Source organism: Dermacentor albipictus, unplaced genomic scaffold (genome assembly GCF_038994185.2).
Source record: "Dermacentor albipictus isolate Rhodes 1998 colony unplaced genomic scaffold, USDA_Dalb.pri_finalv2 scaffold_14, whole genome shotgun sequence".
Lineage (NCBI taxonomy): Eukaryota > Metazoa > Arthropoda > Arachnida > Ixodida > Ixodidae > Dermacentor > Dermacentor albipictus.
The window spans coordinates 11,633,424-11,655,826 of NW_027225568.1; the positions used below are offsets into that span (position 1 = coordinate 11,633,424).

Below are 22,403 nucleotides of genomic sequence, written 5' to 3' on the forward strand. Positions count from 1 at the left end.
GCAGAAAGAAACCGTGGCTATATATCGACACTTCCAAATTAGGACAGAAAACTTCCCTTCGTAACCTTTGCACGTGCAAGTTTCGCTGCCTATCACTTTGGCGTCGTATCAGCATTGACCGCTTGTCAGTTTCTCCTCGGCTGATAAAGAAACGATGATATACCTCGTACCAACTCAAGGCGGCGGCACTCCGACAGAGGCAAAACGTACAAAGGCACGCGTACACCTAAATTTTGGAGACCGGTAATAAATTAGAGGTTGGTGACGTCAGAGAATGGAGCACCTCACTACAATGTCTGTCAAGGCCCAACTGGCACTTCATAGAACTCAAGGCTAATCAGTAAACATCACCACAATACGCAGCGCCAACGTTTCCATAAATTTAACAGCCTCATAAAGAAAAGTAACAGTTTTGCCCGGAAGACGAAGCCTGGATTGCGAAAGCAAATTAGGAGACAGCTATACGAAGTAAAAACAGCAGTTTTATGAGCAGTGTAAAATTGTAAACAGTCGTTTAGTAACTCAATTAACAGGCATGATGTCACGCGCACACAAGCAAACATGAACACATCTCACTCGATGACCGCGTAAACTCGCTGTCAAAGCGCTAGAGTGAAGAAGCGCGGCAGCAGCAGCGAGCGAATTGACCTTCGTGCTGCCTCTCGCTTCATCGTGAACTAAGCGGTGAAAACACAGCGCACACGAAGCAATGAGCCCTCAGCGCACCTAGACTCTGTGCTCATCGGAGAGTGCTTTCAAGATAGGGCCCATGCAGCCGCGTTTTGCCACGCCATGCTCAGCAGCCGTCGTAGTAGTATGCCCCCCTCTCTCCCTTGCCTCCCCCCGGTGCCTTGCGCGCGTCGGAAGACACCATGATTCCTCCCCGCTTTCTTCCCTTGCGCGCGCGAGATTGAGTCGCCATCGTCGGCTCACCCTCGCACACTCTCACTGGCACATGCAGTATACGGCTCGCGCCAACGATGTTATCACCCTTGGACTTTATACCAAACATTACGGCTATGCAGACGCTGACAGCGGTGACAGAAATGCGCTTGGGATGTCCATATAAGTGCTATCGCTATAAAAGACACGTTCAAGTTCACGTCAGAATTATGCACAGTACCGTACACGAAGCACATAACGGTTCAACATTATAGCTGGTTTCGGATCCAATCGGTCAAAGTCGATCTTGCGACACTGGCGCGCTTTGTTCGGAGCAGTCACTGCACATATAGTATAAGGACAAAATGGGGGTGGTCTGTTGACCGACGCCCTTCTGTTAACATGCGAATGTGGTCTCGAAGTACGAAGCGAACTTTGGCTCAAGAGGAACATTGAGTTGCAAAGGGTAATCACCATACATTTATGTTCACTCCACAGGGAATGCCTCTCCCAGCGATCTCTAATTACTCGTGACCTGCGCTGATTCAAAGTTCTGCCTGCAAATTTCTTTATTTCATTACCCCACTTAATTTTCTGCCGTTCTCGACAGCGTTTCCTTTACACTAGCGATCGCTCGGTATTTCTAATGGACCACCGAGTATCTACGCTAACAATTACGTGGCCTGCCCAGCTCCAATTTTTACTCTAAGTTTCAACTACCACAGTCCCTTTTTGCTCTCAACACCGCTCTCTTCCTGTCGCTTAACGTTAGGCCTAATATTTTTCGTTCCATTGTTCGTTTGAGTGATCCTTAACTTTTTCTTAAGCTTCATTGTTAACCTCGGAATCTGTCCGGTATTTTAATACTGGAAGTATGGAATGGTTCTACACTTTCTATTCAATGACAGCTGTGAGCCCCTGGTCATTATTTGGTAATGCTGGTCGTACGCACTCTGACCCATTTTATTTTTCTGCAGATTTAGTTCTCATGATCAGGGTTCCCTGTCATTACTTGACCAAGATAAACTTACTCCTGCACATACCCTAGAGGCTGACTGCATATCATGAATTCTTCTTCGCGTGACAGGCTACTCAACATTACCTTTATCAGTCTACTCTTACACTTTCTCTGCTAAGGTCTTGAATCAATGGTTGCAATGTGTCCACAGCTTTGCAGAATAGGACAACGTCATCGGCGAGCGGAAGGTTGTTGAGATATTTGCCTTTGATCGTCGTTCCTAATCTTTCGCAGTCTAACGGCTTGAAAATTTCTTTTAAGCATGCAGCGAATATCACTGTAAAGATTGTGTCTCCTTGCCTGACCACTTTCTCGATAAATATTTCAACACTTCTTTTCTGTATATAAAACATGTCACGCCGGAACTATGACTGAGGTAGAGTCGAAGCCTGAGGAGTTTGCGGATACGTGCGCTGTGCCTGTACATAAAATGGAAGTTAGACATAAATGAAAGAACTTACGATTTTTCAACATAATGCTGCAAGTACCACGGCCATGATGTGAAGTTCGTTCAGTCCTTCAGTACAATCAATGCGATATGCACTTGGACTGCTAATTACACAAATGTCGTAGCCCAACTGTGCGCCGTCAGGTGAGCGCAGGATACGGCATAATTTCAGCTACGCACATGCTGATCTCGCTGATACGATGCGTTTAAGTGAGCACGCTAAGCGTCGTGCACGCTTCACATTGTTCACTTCGCTATACCATTCCACTGTGCCCGGCTTTTAGAGCGCAGCTTTTAGGCTCCCCTTTCTGCGTTAAGCGTTGGCGTGTCTTGTCGTCATACCTCGTCATAGCCGAGTGAGCGAGCGTAGCGAAATTTGAAAGCGAAGGTGGAGCACAGTGATAGAAGAAAGAAGATTTCTTTCCTAAATAAGCCCTTACGGCCAGGCAACCAGACCCTTCTAATAATGTTTGTGAGCAGGCACTAGAAAATTACACCTACGTAAAAGGGGGGAACTGCTATATTTGATGTGAGCGATATAAGGATAAATAATTCGTTATTGTGACAACTGTAGAAATCGAATAATTGTCTATTCGTGGGGCTAAAATCAGCGCTAAAAAGTCAAGCAGAAAAAAGGATATAAAGTCCGGAATCCTAATTAAGGATTCTAATTGACCACATGACGGGGCGCTTTGAATCATTCGAACCACTTTGTAACAAATTAGGTGGCGTTATCATAGCGACGTCGTTGTTGGCATTGACATTGTCGATGCATTACACGGTCTTTGCGCCGACCGCTTGGTCATTGCGGGTATGTGCTATGTTTGAGGCTGATCATCATTATTGTCATGTACACCTCTTTTGTGCCGTCATGCTGTTGTCACGACCATGGCAACGAAGAGTTGCACGTCAACACACCACCATCTTGTCAAGCATTCCTATGCGATGCACATAATGTTATCCTTGTCCGCCACAAGATTCCTAGTTCTGGCCTCCGGTACGCATGCACAGACGACACCGTTTTCACAGTCTATGCGGAGCACAATACCTAGCTGAAATTGCCCGGTGCTGCTGCCACGCGATAGTGCAGTGGTTAGAGGTCGGCTTCCAAATGCACATTGCTGCAGTGACACAGGTTCTATTCTGAGTGGTGACAATTGTGGACGAAGGTTTTACTTCCCCCCTGTGTTGATGGTGATGCGTGGGGTGACGAGACCACCGGAAGACGAGAGAACAATGTCGATGTCTTTAGGCCAGAATACATGGAGCGAACTTTCACGACGATGTTCGGGCGGCGGAAAATCAGCCGCGGCGCGACACCGTATGTTCGTCGGGCTGCGCTACATGGAGCGAAGACACGGCGGCCGCCGCCGGTGAGCCGCTGCGTTGTTATCAGTGTGGCTAGATGAGGCAAAAGCGCTGTAGTGAAACACATGACAAAAAAAAAACTTTAACGACAACTATTCTTGCTTTTGAATTGCGGAACACTCTAAAAACGCGTAAAATTTTGTTTAGAAATTTGTTTAGAAATGTTTAGCGTCCCACAGGATGGCACGCTTCTGAACAGCCGAAATTAATTTGTCGTTAAATTCCAGCCGCGCCTCTTTGGATACCACGAACACGAAAAGCGGGAGACCAGCGTGAACGATATAGCGGGATCGGGATACACGGACAAGCGGGGAAGCCAGGGGCGCTATTCTGGACATTCCGCCATTTTCTTCGATGCGTGACGTAGGCGCGACGCAAACAAAATGGCGCTGGTGGCCCGGTTTTGCTTACGTAACGTGACGCCAACTTGACGTTTCGCCTAAGAAACTGAAATGAAGGCACTGAATGTAGCGTTATCGGTAAAGCAAAACAGTTTTCCTCCGCAGTAAAAATAAAGCAGCTATCTCAAAGCGTATGATTATTCTGTCGAAAACGCTTCTCGCTTCCGTCGTCTGCTGCGTACAAGCCGTCGTCTGCTTCAGTACCTCGGATGCGTGTCCCTGGAAAATGGAATGAGTCATCGCATGTTGGCGCCAACGCGCTTGTTTTCTTTCTTGAGACAACATACGCGACCTACCAGTGGTGATGCGCGCACGTTCTAGGCCACGTTATCGCTATTTCGTGAAACGCAAGTGACTCAGCCCGACTCGGCTGGCTTAGAAACGGCCGAATATCACCGATAGCGTTGCGGGCGCCAGAGACAACCACTAGCGCGACGCAAGCGCCGGCGCTGCCATCTCTTGTTCATTTCGCTGGTTTCTCGCACCGCGGGAGGAAACTTCAAGGCGCCGCCTTGTGTACATTTCTTTTTATAAATTAGAAAGAGGCCGTTGTCATAACGTCTGATTGTGCGAAAAGGCATTAATCTCGATTACAATACAAATGCAGCAGTGAAAAGTGGACAACATTGCTGAAAGTTTGCTATATTCAACCAATATTATTTCGTATAAACGCGTTCTTTTAAAAAACGATGGCCCAAAACACAAATGCCAACACCACCCGGGAGCGATGCAAATACTATGAGCACGCGTTATGAACAAAAGATTTTCGTGGCGCCAAACGACGGGGAAAATGTGGCGATACGCATTCCTCTCGGCTGCCATTGCATATGGCTTCCCATTAGCATAATTCGCGCGGCTCGTCGCAGCAAAAATTATGGCGGAAAATCTCAGCAATGGCGGCCCTGCGAAACGTCACGCGTCGTCAAAATGACGTTTACGAAACAGCCCTTCCTGTGACGCTCCTCATGAGATATTCCTTCAGCCAATCAGCAAGCTGGCATGGCGCATATCTTGAATCGCCACCACATATTCGCGCAATTGCAGATGCATTGCACTGGCTTCTGCACGCTACCGCTCACATTCTTTTTGAAGCGCTAACATCACAATATATCTGCCAAGGACCAAAAAAATGTATTAGTCCATAACATTTGCAGCTCCACGTCACGTTTCGTCATCTTGATGAAAACGCAAAATTACATTTTGCAATACTTCCGCTTCCCGGCACAAATTTCAAAACACGTGACCTCTCGACAGCCAATCAGAGAGTAAACATGGCGGATAATGGCGGCCGTGCAGCCGCCATGCATGTCCAGAATAGAGCCCCAGGTCGGAAGTCGGGGCGGATAGTGAGACCTGATTGGCTCGCTATGGGGCGCCGCTTGTTTGCCGCTTCCGGTATCGCCGACGCCCGACGAACTTTTCTGCGCCAGCTCGATCGGCGGCGAACGACGATTTCTCCGCCGCCGCGCGTCGCGCGTACGCCGCCGGGCGTCGAACGCCGACTATTCGTCGCATATTCGCTCCATGTATTCTGGCCTTTTAGCGTATAACATTGGCGGACCGCCAGCCAGGCGAAAAAAGCAAAACAAATTTCGAGCACTAAATTATCGTAGAAAAAAAAAACAAGAGCAAATGTTTTAAGGAAAAAGAGCGATAGAAAAATGACCAAGCACCTCAGGGATAGCCTGCTCTATCATATTCACAATATGAGCACGATGTAACGGTAACAGGTTACCGTCCAGTGACAAGGAAGGACGTCCAGGACAAGGAAGCTGTCGAAGAGGTGTGCGCAGTGATTTGCCATGAGACCGTAGCCTCGACTCCAGACGTATAATGTGTCATCTTGATATCAGGAGACCGCAACTCTTTCTTGTCGTTTATGGCGAGCTTTCCCTTCTTCTCGTTCTCATACGACGCCGTGACTTGAGCGCTCTGCCAATTCGGTTGCTCCTTTAGCGTAAGAACATTTCGACTAAGCCATTGCGTACGAAGGGCGTAGTTTAGTGAATTTCGCCCCAGGTTATCTACTTTTACTGCGCTAGCTCGGCCCCACCGAAACCCTCCCACTTCTGCGTGCTGCTCGCCTCTATTCAACAAATTAGATAGGAAAAATTACACGCAGAAACTCTTCTGGGAGTTGTCTAAGTATTTTTATGCATTGGGCCACTTGCTCATCTCCACGCTGCTCGGTGTCATTGTCAACGTAACGAAAATTGATCCGACCAGTATAAACGACGGCGCTGCAGTGACACAAACTGCTGTGGACGGCGAGGCCCAATCCGCTGATGACGATGCGATAAATATAAGCCGTTGCCGCTCTTTAGCGCCTTATCCATCCGCGTTGAACCATTGTGAACCGTGATCAAGTGTACTCCAGTATCGGCTGCGTAAGGCGCCGGAGCGCGTGCCCTATCTCGAAGGCGATCTCGTACGGAGACACAGTGCTCAGAGTGCTGATAGCCTCGTGTGCGCTGTATTCTCGCCGTTTAGTTACTGGTAAAGCGATACGCGCGGGCCCTATCTTGAAAGCGATCTGTGATGGGGACACTGCGCTGAGTGCTGATAGCTTCGTGTGCGTCGTGTTCTCGCCGCTTAGTTCGCGCTGAAGCGAGAGGCAGCACGAAGGCGAATTCGCACGCGGCTGCGGGCCCTATCTTGAAAGCGATCGCCTTACTTGGTGGGCGGACGGACGGGTTTCCTCTTTGGGTAGGCAAAAAAAAATGCTTGCGCATTTCAAACTGTCATCATCGTCGATTCTATTCGCTTTGAAAGCAAAAAAATAATAATAAAGTATGCGCATCCCACACGCTGCGGGAAGCGATGTAAACGAAGCTTTCTGTGCTGGTTTCTTTGATTAACGATAATTAGCGGTCATGTTGACCGCGAAAGCTTCATTTCGTCAACGTTTAGTCTAACACGAGAGTGGCGAGTTCATATTAAACATTACCTTGCGTGCAACACTGCTGTTTTTCTGCGTAGTACACAGAACAGACAAGGAGAGGTGTTTACGTTGTGCGCCATATTTCATAACGTCGAGAGGTTTAAGCATTACATTGCCTCACGTGGCACATCGCATCCTGGCAAAAGTATGAAACTTGCATTATGGGGTTGTACTTGCCAAAACCACAATCGGATTATGAGGCACGCCGTAATAGCGGACTCCGGATTAATTTCGACAACGTGATGTTCTTTACGTGTCCCGCAGTATATGTGCACGTGCGTTTTCTATTTCGCCCTGTCGAAATGTGGCTGTCGCATTCGGAATCAAATCCGCGATCTCTAGCATTGCCATAGCCGCAAAGCTACCGTGGCGGGCACAGAAGTGTTGATTTGACGGTTGACCGCTTCCACAGTGTTTACGTTGTGTAAACGTAGCGTAAACCTGGGCCCTGCGATGCGCTTCAATTAATGCGGCTCTACTTCCGCACACCCTGCATAATTTGTCTACTTGGCATATTTACATGGTGTTTACTTTTCAGAAATGGCAGGAACGTACGTTACCGTACCTTGAACTTAAGCTCATCCTACTTCCCCGCAACCTCTGTCGTATAGTAGTAGAGCTTCTTTGCCGTTTCACGTCACCTCCCCTCCACCCTTGTATGGAAATCACCTCTTCTCCCTCCACTGTATAGCTCTATCTATGTGCCCTCTGAACTCACACGTTAGTAGAAAGGGAAGCACTGCAGTGTCTGCAATGCTTTTGAGGGGGGTGACGGATAATTACAGCTGTCAAGAGGCCTACGTGGAGACGGCTAGGGAGCTCCAGACGGCATTGTGCACCTCCGACACGGTGGGCTCCAAACATGTTTATCGCGTTACCTTTCCTCTGCTTCACTCCTCCCATGTAAGGTCTATTTCATTCAACCAACTTTCTCTGCACCTTCTGCGCCTATTCACGGTGTACTGCACCTAGGCCTTCGATTTCCCGAGGTGCAGCGGTGGGCCCTGCAACCCGTGCTTGACTCAACGGGGTGCAAGGCCAGATGTCGCCGCGGTGCAGTGCACCCTTGAACCTTGCAGCGAGTGGGTGCAGCGGGCCACACCATAACTGGCACCCCCTGCACGTTTTCTTTTGTGGTGCTGTGCACCTTTTTCTGAATCGAATAAACCTGCATACACACCTTTGAATCACCCCCCCCCCCCCCCCTCCGACGTGGTGTGCCAGACAGCAGCGGCAGACAGGCGGCAGAGGCAAAGAAAGCTTCGCTTTAAAAAGTGACCTCCTGTAAATGAGGAGCGTGTTTCATTGGGCGGTTCAAGCAACGCTGCGGGTCACCGCCCGATCTTTGCATCGACGGTTACGTATTATATGTCAGGAGTGTGGAATAGTATGAAGTTATAAGGTTCTAAAGTGTTTACCCTTAAGAGGGAACAGTTTCTTGGGGTCGATGCAACTCATTGGCTCAGGACCCGCCACCGTGCGACGCGCAAACGCAAGGCTGCCTTCGCATTACGACCCTTCTAGAGCAACAGTGCTGCGAGCGAAGTTCGATTTACCGCATGCAACTCTGATGTGGCGGAACACTGTAGCAGAGAAATCAAAGCCACGCCTCCGGGTTACCGCACATGCGCGGGTTTTCTTAGGTGCGCGGCCGCTCTGGCTGCACCCGCATTCCGCGGAGCGTAGCACGTGGCCGTGCACTCGCGTGCTCACCCTCTGCTTGCCGCTGTACGTGCGCGCTTGTCCGCTGGATGCTGGCCCCTTCCAGGATGATGCGCGATGCAGCACCAGACGGGGAGAAACACGGGCGTGGTTGTGTGCACAATGCGATTTTTGCGAAACACTGCAAATGCGCTAACCTGTATTGGGGAAGTGGTAGTTATGGTATTAATTGGATCTTTATTTATTTAGATAGATAAATAAAGGAAACAGAAGGAAGTGACAACTGCGGCTGGCCGCAGTAACTGTCTAGCGCAGTCTCCTGAAACCTGAACCGCGGTGACCAGTCAATGAGGGTGGGAGGAGGAGATGATGGAAAGGGCAAATATGGGAATCCTCCGTGATCCGTATACGCGGTATGCGAGTTCATGAGGCGGTCGCATTTTTCAGAACGATTACAGTACAGTATTCACAATTGGCAATTGTGCATTGTTTCTCATTAGCCACTCATTAAGCACTTATTTGGAGTACTTATTTGGAGGGTTCTCATACGCCTTGCAAACTTCAGTACTCATAGCATGTGACCAGCGGCAAAACCAAGACCATTTGTCATTCTGTTAAATATGTTGTTCTGGTACCAAGGACACCTAAGCACTTTTGAACCATGTGAGAAACGCCAGGTCTGAAGTAGGAGCTACTCATCTTTTGCGTCTTTTACATGCGCAGCGTTGAAATAGCAAAACAAAATTCCACTGATGAAGTTGACTTATTTGTTTATTTATTTATTTTCCTGGTGGACGGGACAGTTCTGGCCAAAAAGCAAAAAAAGTTACACAGCTTCTGCTCCTTGGACATACTGAGAATTACGGCTGCTGTGTACAAAGCCTTTTCAAATGCGTTTCACAAAGCATCACGGCAGTGGTGCTCACACAGACTAACACGTGTGGTGGTCGTTTCCATATACATACATATGTCAGAGTAATAAATGGCGCACACCAGGATTAACATGCTCCGATGGCTTGGGACGAAATTAACAGTAAACGTTTTTCACATTTCTAAGCACCGTGTCGTATGGGTTGCAGTAAATTGACATATACCTCAAGCTCTATGTTGCAGAAGATCTTGTTGCTGACGTGGTAAACGCAGTTAGCGTTTGTGATCGCGTCTTTGTCTGCATTCGTCTTCGACGGCCTAACTGAGAAGTGCAGTGGACGCTCGCCTTTTTTTATGTTCCCGCCGTGAAATGGTATTATGGCCAGAACACATGGAGCGAACTTACACGACGAAGTTCGGGCGGCAGAAAATCTGCCGTGGCGTGACGCCGTATGTTCGTCAGGCTGCGCTACATGGAGCGAAGGCACGGCGGCCGCCGCCGGCGAGTCGCTGCGTTGTTATCAGTGTGGCTAGACGAGGCAATTGCGCTGCAGTGAAACACATGACATAAAAAAATACTTTAACGACAGCTATTATCGTTTTTGAATTGCAGTACACTCTAAAAACGCGTAACATTTTGTTTAAAAATGATTTATAGTGTTTTTTATGTGTTTGAGACATTCGTGCGCCGATGTAGTTTAAAGAAAGCGGCGGTGCTATGCGTTGTGGCAACAGTGGGCGGAAAGCCTAGTCGGAAGTCGGGGCAGATAGTGAGACCTGATTGGCTCGCTTTGGGGCGCCGCTCGTTTGCCGCTTCCGGTATCGTCGACGCCCGACGAACTTTTCTGCGCCAGATAGATCGGCGGCGAACGACGTTCTCTCCGCCGCCGCGCGTCGTGCGTACGCCGTTGGCGTCGAACGCCGGCTATTCGTCGCATATTCGCTCCATGTATTCTGGCCTTTACGCGTCCAACAGTTAGTTCAAACGACACTGCGGTTTACACGTTGCCGCTCACCAACCAGTCCCCGCGCTGCCTTTCAAAATACAGCGCAAGCGCCGCGAGCAACGACAGAAAAGTACGTATTGTACACAAAGGGAGAGCTCTTAACAAGGCGCAGTAGCGCCCCATGGCGGAGGTTGTCCAGTCTGTGAAGTATTTTTGAAACAACTTGGGCATTTTTCCGAAATGACAGAATAGACCACGAAGGCTTCTGAAGAATGGAAAGTGAGGGGTCGGGGCGAACTCCCTTAAACAGGTTCACTTTATTTAAGGTACGAGTTGAGAGTTGCTCGGAGTGGCATACATATGCTTTACATACATACACATACATGTACATTTACATATATACATATACATATGTTTCTTTTTCAGCTGTATTATTTTTTTTCGCTTAACGTCACGCTACTCCGTGCGAAGCGAAGCGCCGTTTGGCCAGTAAGAAGTTTTCATAAAATTGTTAATCAAGGGGTAGTTTATTATGACGCTCGCTGCTTATACAAGGTACGTTAAGCTGATTTTGTTGCCTTTTTTATAGGTTGTTGATATGCTCACCAGAAAGCCTCTGGGACCTGAGGAGAGAGGAGAAATTTGCATCAAAGGCCCCTGTACTTTTCTGGGCTACCTGAACAAACCGAAAGAAACGGCTGACGCCTACGAAGATGGCTTCCTTCGTACCGGTGCGCCGTCTTTTGTGCTTCTATTTCTTATCGTGCCAGTCAATTTCTTTTATAACTTTCATAACCACAGTTTTACAAGTTGTTTGAATTAATAATTGCCCAGAACAGCCAGATCACTTCCGCGCTGTTAAATCCCAATCAAGATCATTCTTGTTCTCTATGTTTATTTTTTTATCTTGCTAAAGTTACCTCGTGGACAGTGAAATAAATATTGAGAAGTTGTGCAGTAGAGTCATATTTTATGTTTCTATCATTCTGTACGACAGCTCCCAAGCAACCTACCCAACGTATCGGCAGCGTGGCATTTGCGAAAGCTTTTATACTGTGTACTTATATCTCTGTAGAAGTTCAGTGTTTATGTAAGTCAATGTTTAAGTTACAGGAGATGAAGGCAGTTGTCGTGTTTAAAGCTTCTTGCTTTTCGGGGTCGATGAGCCGTTTTGAAGTCCGGGTTGGGATTAATTAACTGTGAAGCCAAAACTTCTGCAACTGATTTCGCAAGAATATTGACGCAGTTCCACGTATACGGTTTCTGCGATTTTTTTTTGTTGCGTTGTTAATTTGCAATGGTGCGTATATGGGGCATTGGCAGCTTGAGAATATCTGTGCTACTACGTAAAAGCTATGTGCCGTTTTGTTGTAACGCCATTGTTAGCATTAATTAATTAATTAATTAGTATTTATGGCGCGAGGGCTACAACGGCCAAAGAGCGCCAGCAACGATGTTTAGTGGTGCAGTAGAATGTTATAAACCTGTCAGCGGGTATAGCGTGTTGCAATGCCTGTGATGTACTGCGGTGGCTGTAAAGGCCTAGGAATTAAAAACATGAGGCTTGCATTTCTTGGGAGAATTTTGGATGATCATGTAGGATTTCAGGCAGCGTAGAGAAGATGAGTTTCAAAGCGGTAAGATATATTCTTCAAAAAGTTCACATCATTAAGATAACTTAACAGCTGGTTGAGGGGGAACACCTGCTCAGCCGATAGGAAAAATGCAGGATGCATAGGTAAATTGGTGCGGCAAAGTTCAGGAAAGTATTTTTTTCGCGTAGCTTCCATGCCAGGGCATTGTATAACAACGTGGATGACTGTGAGTTGATTTCCACATCTAATGCAGACCGGTGGATCATTACCGGTTAGCAAGTATGAGTGAGTTGCATGTGTGTGTCCTATACTCAGTCTCGACATCATTACTTCCTCCTGTCTATGCCGGTATACAGGTGTTTGGGTAATGTAGGGTTGGATGATGTGATGTTTGTTATTGTTTTCTGTGTCCCAAGCTTCTTGCCATGCGTGGCGCAGTATTCCTCGAATGACAGGTTTCATATCTGTATATGGTACATAACTTAAATCTATTTGGGGCCTTAGACCTGCTAAGGCCGCATTTGCGTGTGCTGCTTCGTTACCAGGTATACTAGTATGGCCAGGTACCCAGCAGATTATAATATGTAGCCCTCTCTTATAGGCTAAGGTTAAGCTGCTGATGAGAGTGTTTATCACCGGATTCTTTCTTTGTTTTTCAATGTGTATTGGCCGGACCACACTTAAGCCATCTGTGTATATTATCGATTGATTGATCTGTTTTGTTGTTATTTCTTTAACTGCGAGGAGTATAGCGTGAGCTTCAGCAGTGAAGATACTTGTGTATTTGTTTAATCTTAAATGGGCTACAAAATCTGGACCAATTGAAGCACATGATGTTGTTTCAGCAGTTTTTGAAGCATCAGTGTAAAATTCTGGACACTTGTACTTACTCTGTAGTGATAAGAAGTGTTGTTTTACAGCTTCTTGGGGTGTATGCTTTTTGTTTATTTCGGTGAACGAGAAGTCACATTGTATGGTGACTGATTCCCATGGTGCTACTAACTCATTAGGGTTATGCAGGTGAACGTCCGACAGCAATATGTTGTTTTCTTGACATAGCGACAGTGCTTTCAGTGGAAATGGCTTTGCTAATGATGGCCGCTTTGCAGAGAGGGTTTGCGTTTCTGTGCTCTTCAACATTTTGTAACACGGGTGTTCTCGGTTGGAACTAATCTTAAGTGCGTACATAAAACTACAGTAGTTACGTTGTCGGTCTAGGTTCCACTGATTAGCTTCTACGTGCAAACTTGGAACAGGGCTAGTACGGAATGCACCTAGGGCTAGCCGCATGCCAAGGTTATGTACAGGATCCAGAATTTTTAAAACAGAACATTAAGCTGATTGGTAAACAATGTTCCCGTAATCGATACCTGTGATGAGCTGGTAGTCGAACTTACTGACTATCTCAACAAGCACTGGGCGGAGGAAACAGTACCCGAGGAGTGGAAGCCTTCGGAGGTAGTGATGATTCCAAAACCTGGCAAAAAACTGCAAGTAGAAAATCTTAGACCAATCTCTCTCACGTCATGCTTAGGCAAGCTGTACGAGCGGGTGGTTGCAATGAGGCTACAAAATTATATGGAGGACAACGAGCTGTACCCCCCCCCCCAGCATGTTTGGATTCCGCGCTAAATTATCGACGCAAGACGTGCTCCTCCAGCTCAAGGAGGAGGTGCTCAGCAACGTCCCACGAAACAGCGAACACGTCATCATGGCACTGGACATTAAAGGAGCCTTCGACAATGTCAGCCACGAAGCCATACTCACAGGAATGGATAGCCTGAACTGTGGCAGAAGGATTCATGGATACGTCAAGGCCTTCCTCTCTATCCGGATAGCAACAATCGGCCTGGGAGCAGTCAGATCAGAGAAGTTTCGCACCCCAAACAAGGGAACTCCTCAAGGGTCGGTCATCTCCCCCATCCTCTTCAACGTCGCAATGATCGGGCTAGCAAGACAACTCGAACAACTTGAAGGCATACGGCACGCCATTTACGCTGACGACATCACGGTATGGGTGAGCCGGGGATCGCTCAGCGAAAAAGAAGAGTGCCTGCAAAAAGCGGCCACCTGCGTAGAAACCTACGTTAGGGCCAGGGGCCTCACCTGCTCGACGGAGAAGTCCGAGCTCCTAAGGGTGTGGCGAGGCAAACAAAATCGAACGGTCCCTACAAGCGATGAGCTCAGCCTCAACGTATACCTCGCGGGACAACGCATTCCGGAGAAGACCACCATTCGGATCCTGGGGATGTGGCTTCAATCCAATCAACGGTGCAGTCATACTCTGACACTGCTGAAGACTGCCACCATGCAGGTGGCCCGTATGATCAACAGAGTATCTAGCAAGAGACACGGTATCAAGGAGAGCGACACACTTAGGCTAGTCACGAGCCTCGTGGTTAGCAGAGTGCTGTATAGCCTTCCCTACCACAAATGCATCAAGCAAGAAGAAGAACAAGCGGACGCCATACTGCGAAAGGCGTACAAAACTGCGCTTCACCTGCCGCAGCGCACATCAACCGAGAAACTGCTGGCATTGGGACTGCACAATACCTTCAGTGAACTAAGAGAAGCACTACTATGTTCTCAGGCACGTAGGTTGATGCAGACCCCCACGGGAAGGGTGTTCCTGCGAAGATGTGGCGGCGGCAACATGATCCAAGAGATCGAACGTACCGAGGCCATTCCGGACAAGTATCGCAGTACACTGCGAGTCGCACCGATACCCAAGAATATGGACCGGAACCTGCACAAGGCGCGTAGAGAGGCAAGAGCGGAATACGTGCAGAGAACCTTGGCGAACAAGGACAACACAAGGTATACGGACGCGGCAACGTTCGTCAAAGACGGAAGACACAACAGCAGAGCAGTGGCGTCGGTGGTTAACTCGGACCTCAAGGAGATCACCAGCGCATCACTACAGGACTGCACGGTAGTCGAGGCCGAAGAGGCAGCTGTGGCTCTGGCAGTACTGGAGGGCTATCGATCTGGCAGGTCCCTAACAATAATGACAGACTCTCAAGCAGCATGCCGTAATTATACAAACGGCAGAATTGGGCGCAAAGCACGCCATATACTCTGCTCATGCGACCCGGGAAACAAAGTTCACCATACCATAATCTGGGTACCAGGGCACACTGGCATAACAGGGAACCAAGAGGCGGATAGGATAGCTCGAGGGCATACCAACCGGGCGTCCGACACATCCAGCCTTGAGGAACCCCAGTCAGTACCCATGGGCTACTCAGATATACTAAATTATTATAAAGGGGTCAGACTGAAGTACCCACCCCCGGATAAGGATCTAAGCAGACAGGATGCTGTTGCATGGCGACAACTGCAGACGGGTACTTTCCCGAATCTAAACCTTCTGAATAACATTTTCCCTACACAATATGAGGCTAAGTGCCCATGGTGCGGAGAGAAACCAGATCTGTACCACATATCATGGGCCTGTCAAAATATTGAGTCCCCAACTATCTATAAAATTAAAAACCCGAGTGCGGAACAGTGGGAGAGTATGCTTTCCAGCGTAAGCTTGAACGGCCAAAAGCGCCTAGTAGAGCGAGCTCGCGGGTTGGCCATACTCAGTGGAGCCTTGGACTAGGGCACCAACCCTGTGATTGCAGACAGAAGAATCCATCAGAAGATGGAAGACGCCGTCTGAAGCCGCGAAGATCTCTTTTCTAGAGCCCAATAAATGTTTTCCGATCCGATCCGATCCAGCGAGAGCAAGCATTTCTTGTCAGTTCCCCACGACTGGTGCTAAAGAATTTTGAGGATATTCATAGTTTTTAAGCATTTCATTTTTATGTTTTTTGTATGTTGCACAAACGAGAGCTTATCATCCAATATAACGCCGAGAAATTTCTGCTCCTTTTTTACACTAAGCACATACCCGTTCATCGTAATGGGTTCAGGATGTATGCCTCTTTTCCGAGAAAATAACACGCATGTCGTCTTTTCTTCACTAAAGCGAAAGCCATTCTTGTCCACCCATTTTGAAAGCCTCTTCACTCCCAGCTGAATCTGCCTCTCGCATATGGACAGATTGCATGATTTAAAACCTATCTGTATATCATCTACATAGAGTGAGTAGGATATAAATGGTGGGAGTGTTTTTTTGTAGTGTGTTCATTTTAACTAAGAATAGTGTGCGGCTGAGCACTCCTCCTTGTCGCACACCGTTTTCTTCCACGAAGACTCTCGACACTGCAGTTCCCACCCTTACTCTGTACTTTCGTTCGGACAGGTAGCTTTTTATTATATTAAACATGTTGCCTGACACGCCATACGACGCGAGGTCTTGCAATATGCCATACCTCCAGGTAGTGTCATAAGCTTTTTCGAGATCAAAAAATACTGATAGACAGTATTGCTTATGAACAAATGCGTCTCGTGTATAACTCTCAAGTAGAACTAGGCTATCTGTTGTACACCTTCCTGGTCTAAAACCGGCTTGGTGGGGATCCAGAATTCCATTGTATTCCAAAAAGAACATTAATCGGCGGTTTGTCATTTTTTCAAACACCATACATACACAGCTCGTTAGAGCGATAGGTCTGTAGCTCTGTACATAGGAGGGGTCTTTCCCATGCTTTAATATTGGCACTACTATAAATTCCTTCCAGCAGGACGGCAGTCGACCACTCCAGAAAATTTTATTGAACAGGTATAAGAGGCATTCATGTGTTTCCTCGGGTAGGTGCTTGACCATCTCATAATTAATACTGTCTAATCCTGGCACAGAGTTTTTGCAGTTGTGCAAAGCTATTTTTAATTCTTGCATCGTGAATGGGCAATTGTACCCATCGCTATGGGATTTTCGGAAGGAGAAGGGTATTGACTCAGCTAATTTTTTATAGGTTAGGAATGCTTTTGTGTAGTTCGCGCAACTCGATGTGTGCTCAAAGTGTTCGCCCAAAGCATCTGCTTGCCCTTCTAATGTAATAGCAGTGTCATTTACCACGGGCAAGGGTAGTGTGGTATTCCCCTTCAGCCTTCGAACCCTACTGTACACTTTCTGGCTATCTTTGTATGAGTTTATTGAGCCGATATAATTTCTCCAACTATCTCTCTTGGCTTCCCAACAAATACGTCTTCCGTTTGCTTTTGCACGTTTGAAATTTATAAGGTTTTCTTCTGTTGGATATTTGGAAAACGTACGCCAGGCTTTGTTTTGTTCTTTTCGTGCTTGCTTGCACTCTTCATTCCACCAGGGCTTAGGATTCACTATTTTACCAGAGGTTTGTGGTATCGATTGTTTCGCGGCATGAATAATGTGTTGAGTTATATAGGCAGTCATTTCTTCAATGTCAAGCTGCCTTATGGATTCAAGGGATATACATGCGAGCTCTTTGAATTCTGCCCAGTTTGCAGCATTTAGTTTCCATTGTTTTGGATTCACAGGTGGGTCATATGTATTGCCTCTAAAAGAACTGGAAAATGGTCACTTCCAAAGGAGTCTGTGAGAGCTCTCCGTTCATATAATGGCATAAGTGTTGCAGAGCCAACCGCCAGATCTATTGAGGAGTAGGTGTTATGCGTAATGCTATAATAAGTGGGGAACTTTTTGTTAAACAGGGATGCTGCAGAGGATAGAAGGAATTTTTCAATTACGCGGCCTCTTGTATCACAGCGTGAGTCCCCCCAGAGTCCACTATGGGCATTAAAATCACCAACCACAATATACGGCTCAGGAAGCTGGTCTATTAGTTTTTCAAACTCAGTAATGTCGAGCCTCTTGTCTGGTGGGATGTACAAAGAGCATACAGTAAGAAGCCTATTAAGCAAAATAGCTCGTGCGGCTACTGCTTCATAAGGCGTGTTAAGTTGGAGATTTTGGCATGCAACAGTCTTTGATATTATTATTGCCACGCCACCTGATGCAGCATGTCCATCATCACGGTCTTTACGAAAAATTCCAAACTGAGTTAGAAAGTTCGAGTCACTTGATTTTAAGTGCGTCTCCTGAACACAGAACACTCTAGGCTTATATGTAGATAACAATTCTTTGACGTCATCTAGGTTATGCAAAAGCCCCTGGCATTCCATTGCAATATCTGAACATCCATTATGACAAAGGTGTTTTTGGGAGTGTTCTGTGTAGAGTGATAATATTATTTAGGTTTTGGTGGAATTATTCGAGGGTTTTTTTCTTTTTTACGTCCCTCAAGCAAGCTGCGCTTGTCTTTTGGTGCCACTGGCACCGATGTACTTGCGTCAACCTCCATCTCCTTCTGAGAGGCGGTGGAGGCGGGGTCACGAGGCTCTGAGAGTCGTGCCTCGGGCCTCGATTTTCGCACAGTAATGCAGCCCTGCGAGAGCAAGGTCTGCGTGTTGTTGGATTTGGCAGCACTGGGTGCTGCCTGTGTGGGGGCAGAAGAAGTCCCCCGTGGTTCACTGCGTGTGACCAGGGCGGGCTCTTTAGGCCGTTGTGAGAGGGCCCCCTGCCTCGTCACAGCGGCAAAACTTTCGTTGCGAGGAAATGTAAGTCGCTTTCGTGCTTCAGAGAATGTGATGTTTTCATTTATCTTAAGCGCAATGATTTCTTTCTCCTTTTTCCAGATTGGGCATGATCGTGAGAATGCAGGATGATCCCCTTCACAGTTCGTGCAGTGTGATTTAGCATTACAATTATCTGATGGATGATCGTTAGAACTGCATTTGGCACACGTTAATTTTCCTCTGCATGTCTGAGAGCTGTGCCCAAACCTCTGGCATTTGAAACAACGTCTAGGATTGGGGATATAGGGCCTCACACGGATTTTCACATAGCCTGCTTCGACTGAGTCTGGTAGTGTGGTGGAGCCGAATGTAAGGATTACATGTTTTGTAGGGATTTCGGTGTCATTCCGACGGATCATGATTCTTTGAACTTTCGTCACATTTTGTTCTGCGAAACCTTCAAGCAATTCTTCCTCACTAAGATCAAGCATGTCTTCATCAGAGATTACCCCACGAACACTGTTCATCGAACGGTGCGCCGTGACAGTTACTGCTAAGTCACCAATGAATTTGAGGTCTGTAAGCTTTTTAAGTTGTTCTTTGTCGTTCAGTTCGAGAAGGATGTCGCCACTAGCCATCATTGTAGCTTTGAATCCTGGGCCTAATGTGTCTCTTAGGTACTTCGAAACTTTGAAGGGAGATAGTTTTCTGGCTGTTATACTGCCGTCACTGTGGATTACATGGTACTTTGCAAAGTTGTCGTAGCTCTTGAAGTAAAATCGAGTGGTTGCTTCGTTGCGCCCCCTTTTTAGAGGACGATCAGTTAGAGAAATGGATGGAGTAGCCATAAAAAGTATTTGTCTTCGGCAGCAGCGCCAGCCACCCACCACCGAGCCCAACATGGGGACGCCACAAGGCTTGTATCTCAAGACTTGCGAACGCCAGCTGTACGCCACTGCTATAAACGTACATGGTGTAACCAAGGCTGGTTAGCCACACAAGATTAACCCTCGCCGCCAGGAAATTAGAGTAGAAAAAAAAAGATAAGGAAAAGAGTGGAGAGAAGGAAAGGTGCAGAAGAAAGATTATAGATGGAGAGGGGGACAGGAAAAGGCGACTGCCGATTTCCCCCGGGTGGGTCAGTCCGGGGGTGCCGTCTACGTGAAGCAGAGGCCAAAGAGGTGTGTTGCCGCCGCCGAGGGGCCGTAAAGGTCCAAACACCCGGCATTGGCTCAACCCCCAGGATCCCCTTTTCCCCGGACACGGCTAAGCCGCGCACGGCTACACGCGGGAGGGTCCAACCCCCGTGTGCTCGGGTACGTGGTGTCGCAACACACCAAACGGCTGCTTACGCAGACGCCCCTGCGGGGCATTGTTAGCATTGGTGCCGTCAATGCTTTCGACGTTGTCTTCCACCAGCCGCCTGATTCGTGGCGCATTCTTCATCGTCAGATGGGTGTTGTTTTGGGTGATCCTCATCAACGTCATGCACCCTTCTATTGTACCGCCATAGTGTTTTTATGTGCATGACATTGAGGAATTGCACGTCAAGACAACGCTATCTTCAAGTGTGTAATACAGATAATTCCATCCTCGTCCGCTACAGTATTGCTTGTTATGGCCTTGGAAGTGTATGCAGAGAGGCCACCGTCCTCAGAGTTTGTGTCGACAGCAAGAAGCACACAGCGTATATGTTACCAGGAATGATTGAAGTGAGTGTGTTCATAAAAAAATATATATTATCATGCTCACGCATTAGCCCTCGCAATAGTCAATTATCGGAGGCAACGCGTTCACCTCTCCCTAACTAATCTGACACGCACTTTATTTGCCTTTTGCTTACTAAAGTTTGCAAAAGCATTTCACAGTATTCGTTCCCAAGTGAATCGCTTGTGTAATCACTGTCCATAATAGTTCGTCTCAGTGTGCTTAACATGTTTTCACATTAACAACCACACATGGACAGGAACTAAACCTTTTACTTTCTTAATAACCATACCAAGACCCCTAGTTATGGCAGACTGTGGAAATGTAACACTGGCATTCAAGCATTCCTATATTTAAATGATGTAAATTTAATCGAATACTTGCATATTGCTTATGAGCCCAGCTTATGCATGTGCAGACGACGTTTTATATATGCTCATGTTACATTAAACGGAAATCAATTTTGGACATGAGACCCACAAGTAAAATTTGATTTCGGGTTGTACCATTTGTTTTTCTTTGCAAATATTGTGAACTGTTCTGAAGATATAAATGCACTTTTGAAAGTATAGGCTATGATATCCGTCTGGCTTGCTGTCAAGACACTTAGCCTTTCTATATTTTGCGGGCACTCTCCCGGCACGTCGAAGAAATCGTGAAGGAAGAGTGGGAAGATTGTATCCCACATCTAGCCTGACATATGTCGATTGTGCAAGAATAATTTCGTATTTCTCCTTAAATTAGCGTCACCCGACGGAGCAGGCATTTGTAGAAACCTAGCAGGTCCTACTGAGTGCATGTCGGAACACGACAGTGCAGGGTACAATACCTCTCATCGGGCTGTACCGCCGCAGGTGACATGGGCTACTACTCGGCCGACGGCCGCATCTTCGTGTGCAGCCGCTACAAGGAGCTGATCAAGTGCATGGACCAGCAGGTGCCGCCGGCCGAGATCGAAGAGCTACTGGCCGCCGATTCTCAAGTGCAGCACGTGGTTGTGGCAGGAGTACCGCATGCGCAGTACGGAGAAGCCGCCAGGGCATTCGTTGTTCCGCGGCGCCGCCCGGAGGGACCCGTCGAAGAGCAGCGGGAGGCGGACAGGCTCAAGCAACTTGTCGCGGGTATGCCTGTGACAAAAAGTCTATACGGCTTGGTCCCATGTTTGGTAACACGCTAGAAACACAGAAGAAGCGCCTCCCGCAAGTCCTCCATGCGCTTGCTCTCCATCCCGCCGCGATTAAAAAGAACGTCCATCACCCTAAAAGATACATTCTTTTGCAAACAGCGCAAGTAACGGCACACAGAAAGAGGCACACGACACAGGCGCTGTGTCGTGTGCCTCTTCCTGTGTCCCGTTATTCGCGCTGTTTAAAAAAAATGTGTTCCTCCCAACAAGCCCGGCTAGCCACTATATTGAAAGCTAAGAAGAGAAACGCCGCTGCCGCAGCGGTGCAATGTAAAATAAAGCAGCATTATTGATTGCGCACAGCCATAAATCTCCGTACGTAAAAGACAACGCTGACACTTAAAAAAAAGTAAGTGCCCACATGGTCTCCCCCATGTGTTTACCACGCACAATGCAGCTTAACTTCGGGTATTTGACGACCGCCGGTGTATTCAATAGAAGATGGCCGAGAGTCAGTGACGAAACGCACCGCGCAAAGTGCGGACACTAAACTTGGTCTCGAGCTACCATAGCTAAGGGTAAGGGAGCCCGCAAATGGACGCGCGCCACTGAGGTAGCTGTCGTCCGAACGATGGGCACTGTGCCATTAACAGCTCAGGTGCACATCATCTAGGGCGCTTCACATCAAGCGCTCGCCGGTGGCTGGCTCCGTGTCAGCAGCGTGTAACAAGTTTTCATCTTACATCCAGACGATCGCCTTTTGGTGTGCGTTTGCTGCATGCCTTGTAAATCAGTCCATAATTCTGGGAAGTGCACTACGCCACAACACTGTTCAGTTCTCTGGCCCTATATACGTATTTCCTTGTTGTAGTAAAAATGACTTGGAATGGACTGGCATCGCGAGAGTATTTTCCGCGTAGTGTGTGTGGTAGTTGAAAAAACATTTAAATTTAATTATGGGGTTTTACGTGCCAAAACCACTTTCTGATTA

At 47.5% G+C, this 22,403-nt stretch overlaps 1 protein-coding gene across 2 annotated transcripts in view; it reads left to right on the forward strand.

Annotated features, from left to right (window-relative positions):
- LOC135905880 (uncharacterized) overlaps positions 1-22,403 on the forward strand; it is a 93,427-nt gene that overhangs the window by 45,286 nt on the left and 25,738 nt on the right. For both annotated transcript variants that reach the window (XM_065436991.1, XM_070528746.1), the window contains exons 9-10: positions 11,127-11,268; positions 21,141-21,407. In XM_065436991.1, the coding sequence (XP_065293063.1) occupies positions 11,127-11,268; positions 21,141-21,407 (409 nt within the window). The remainder of the gene's footprint in view (positions 1-11,126; positions 11,269-21,140; positions 21,408-22,403) is intronic.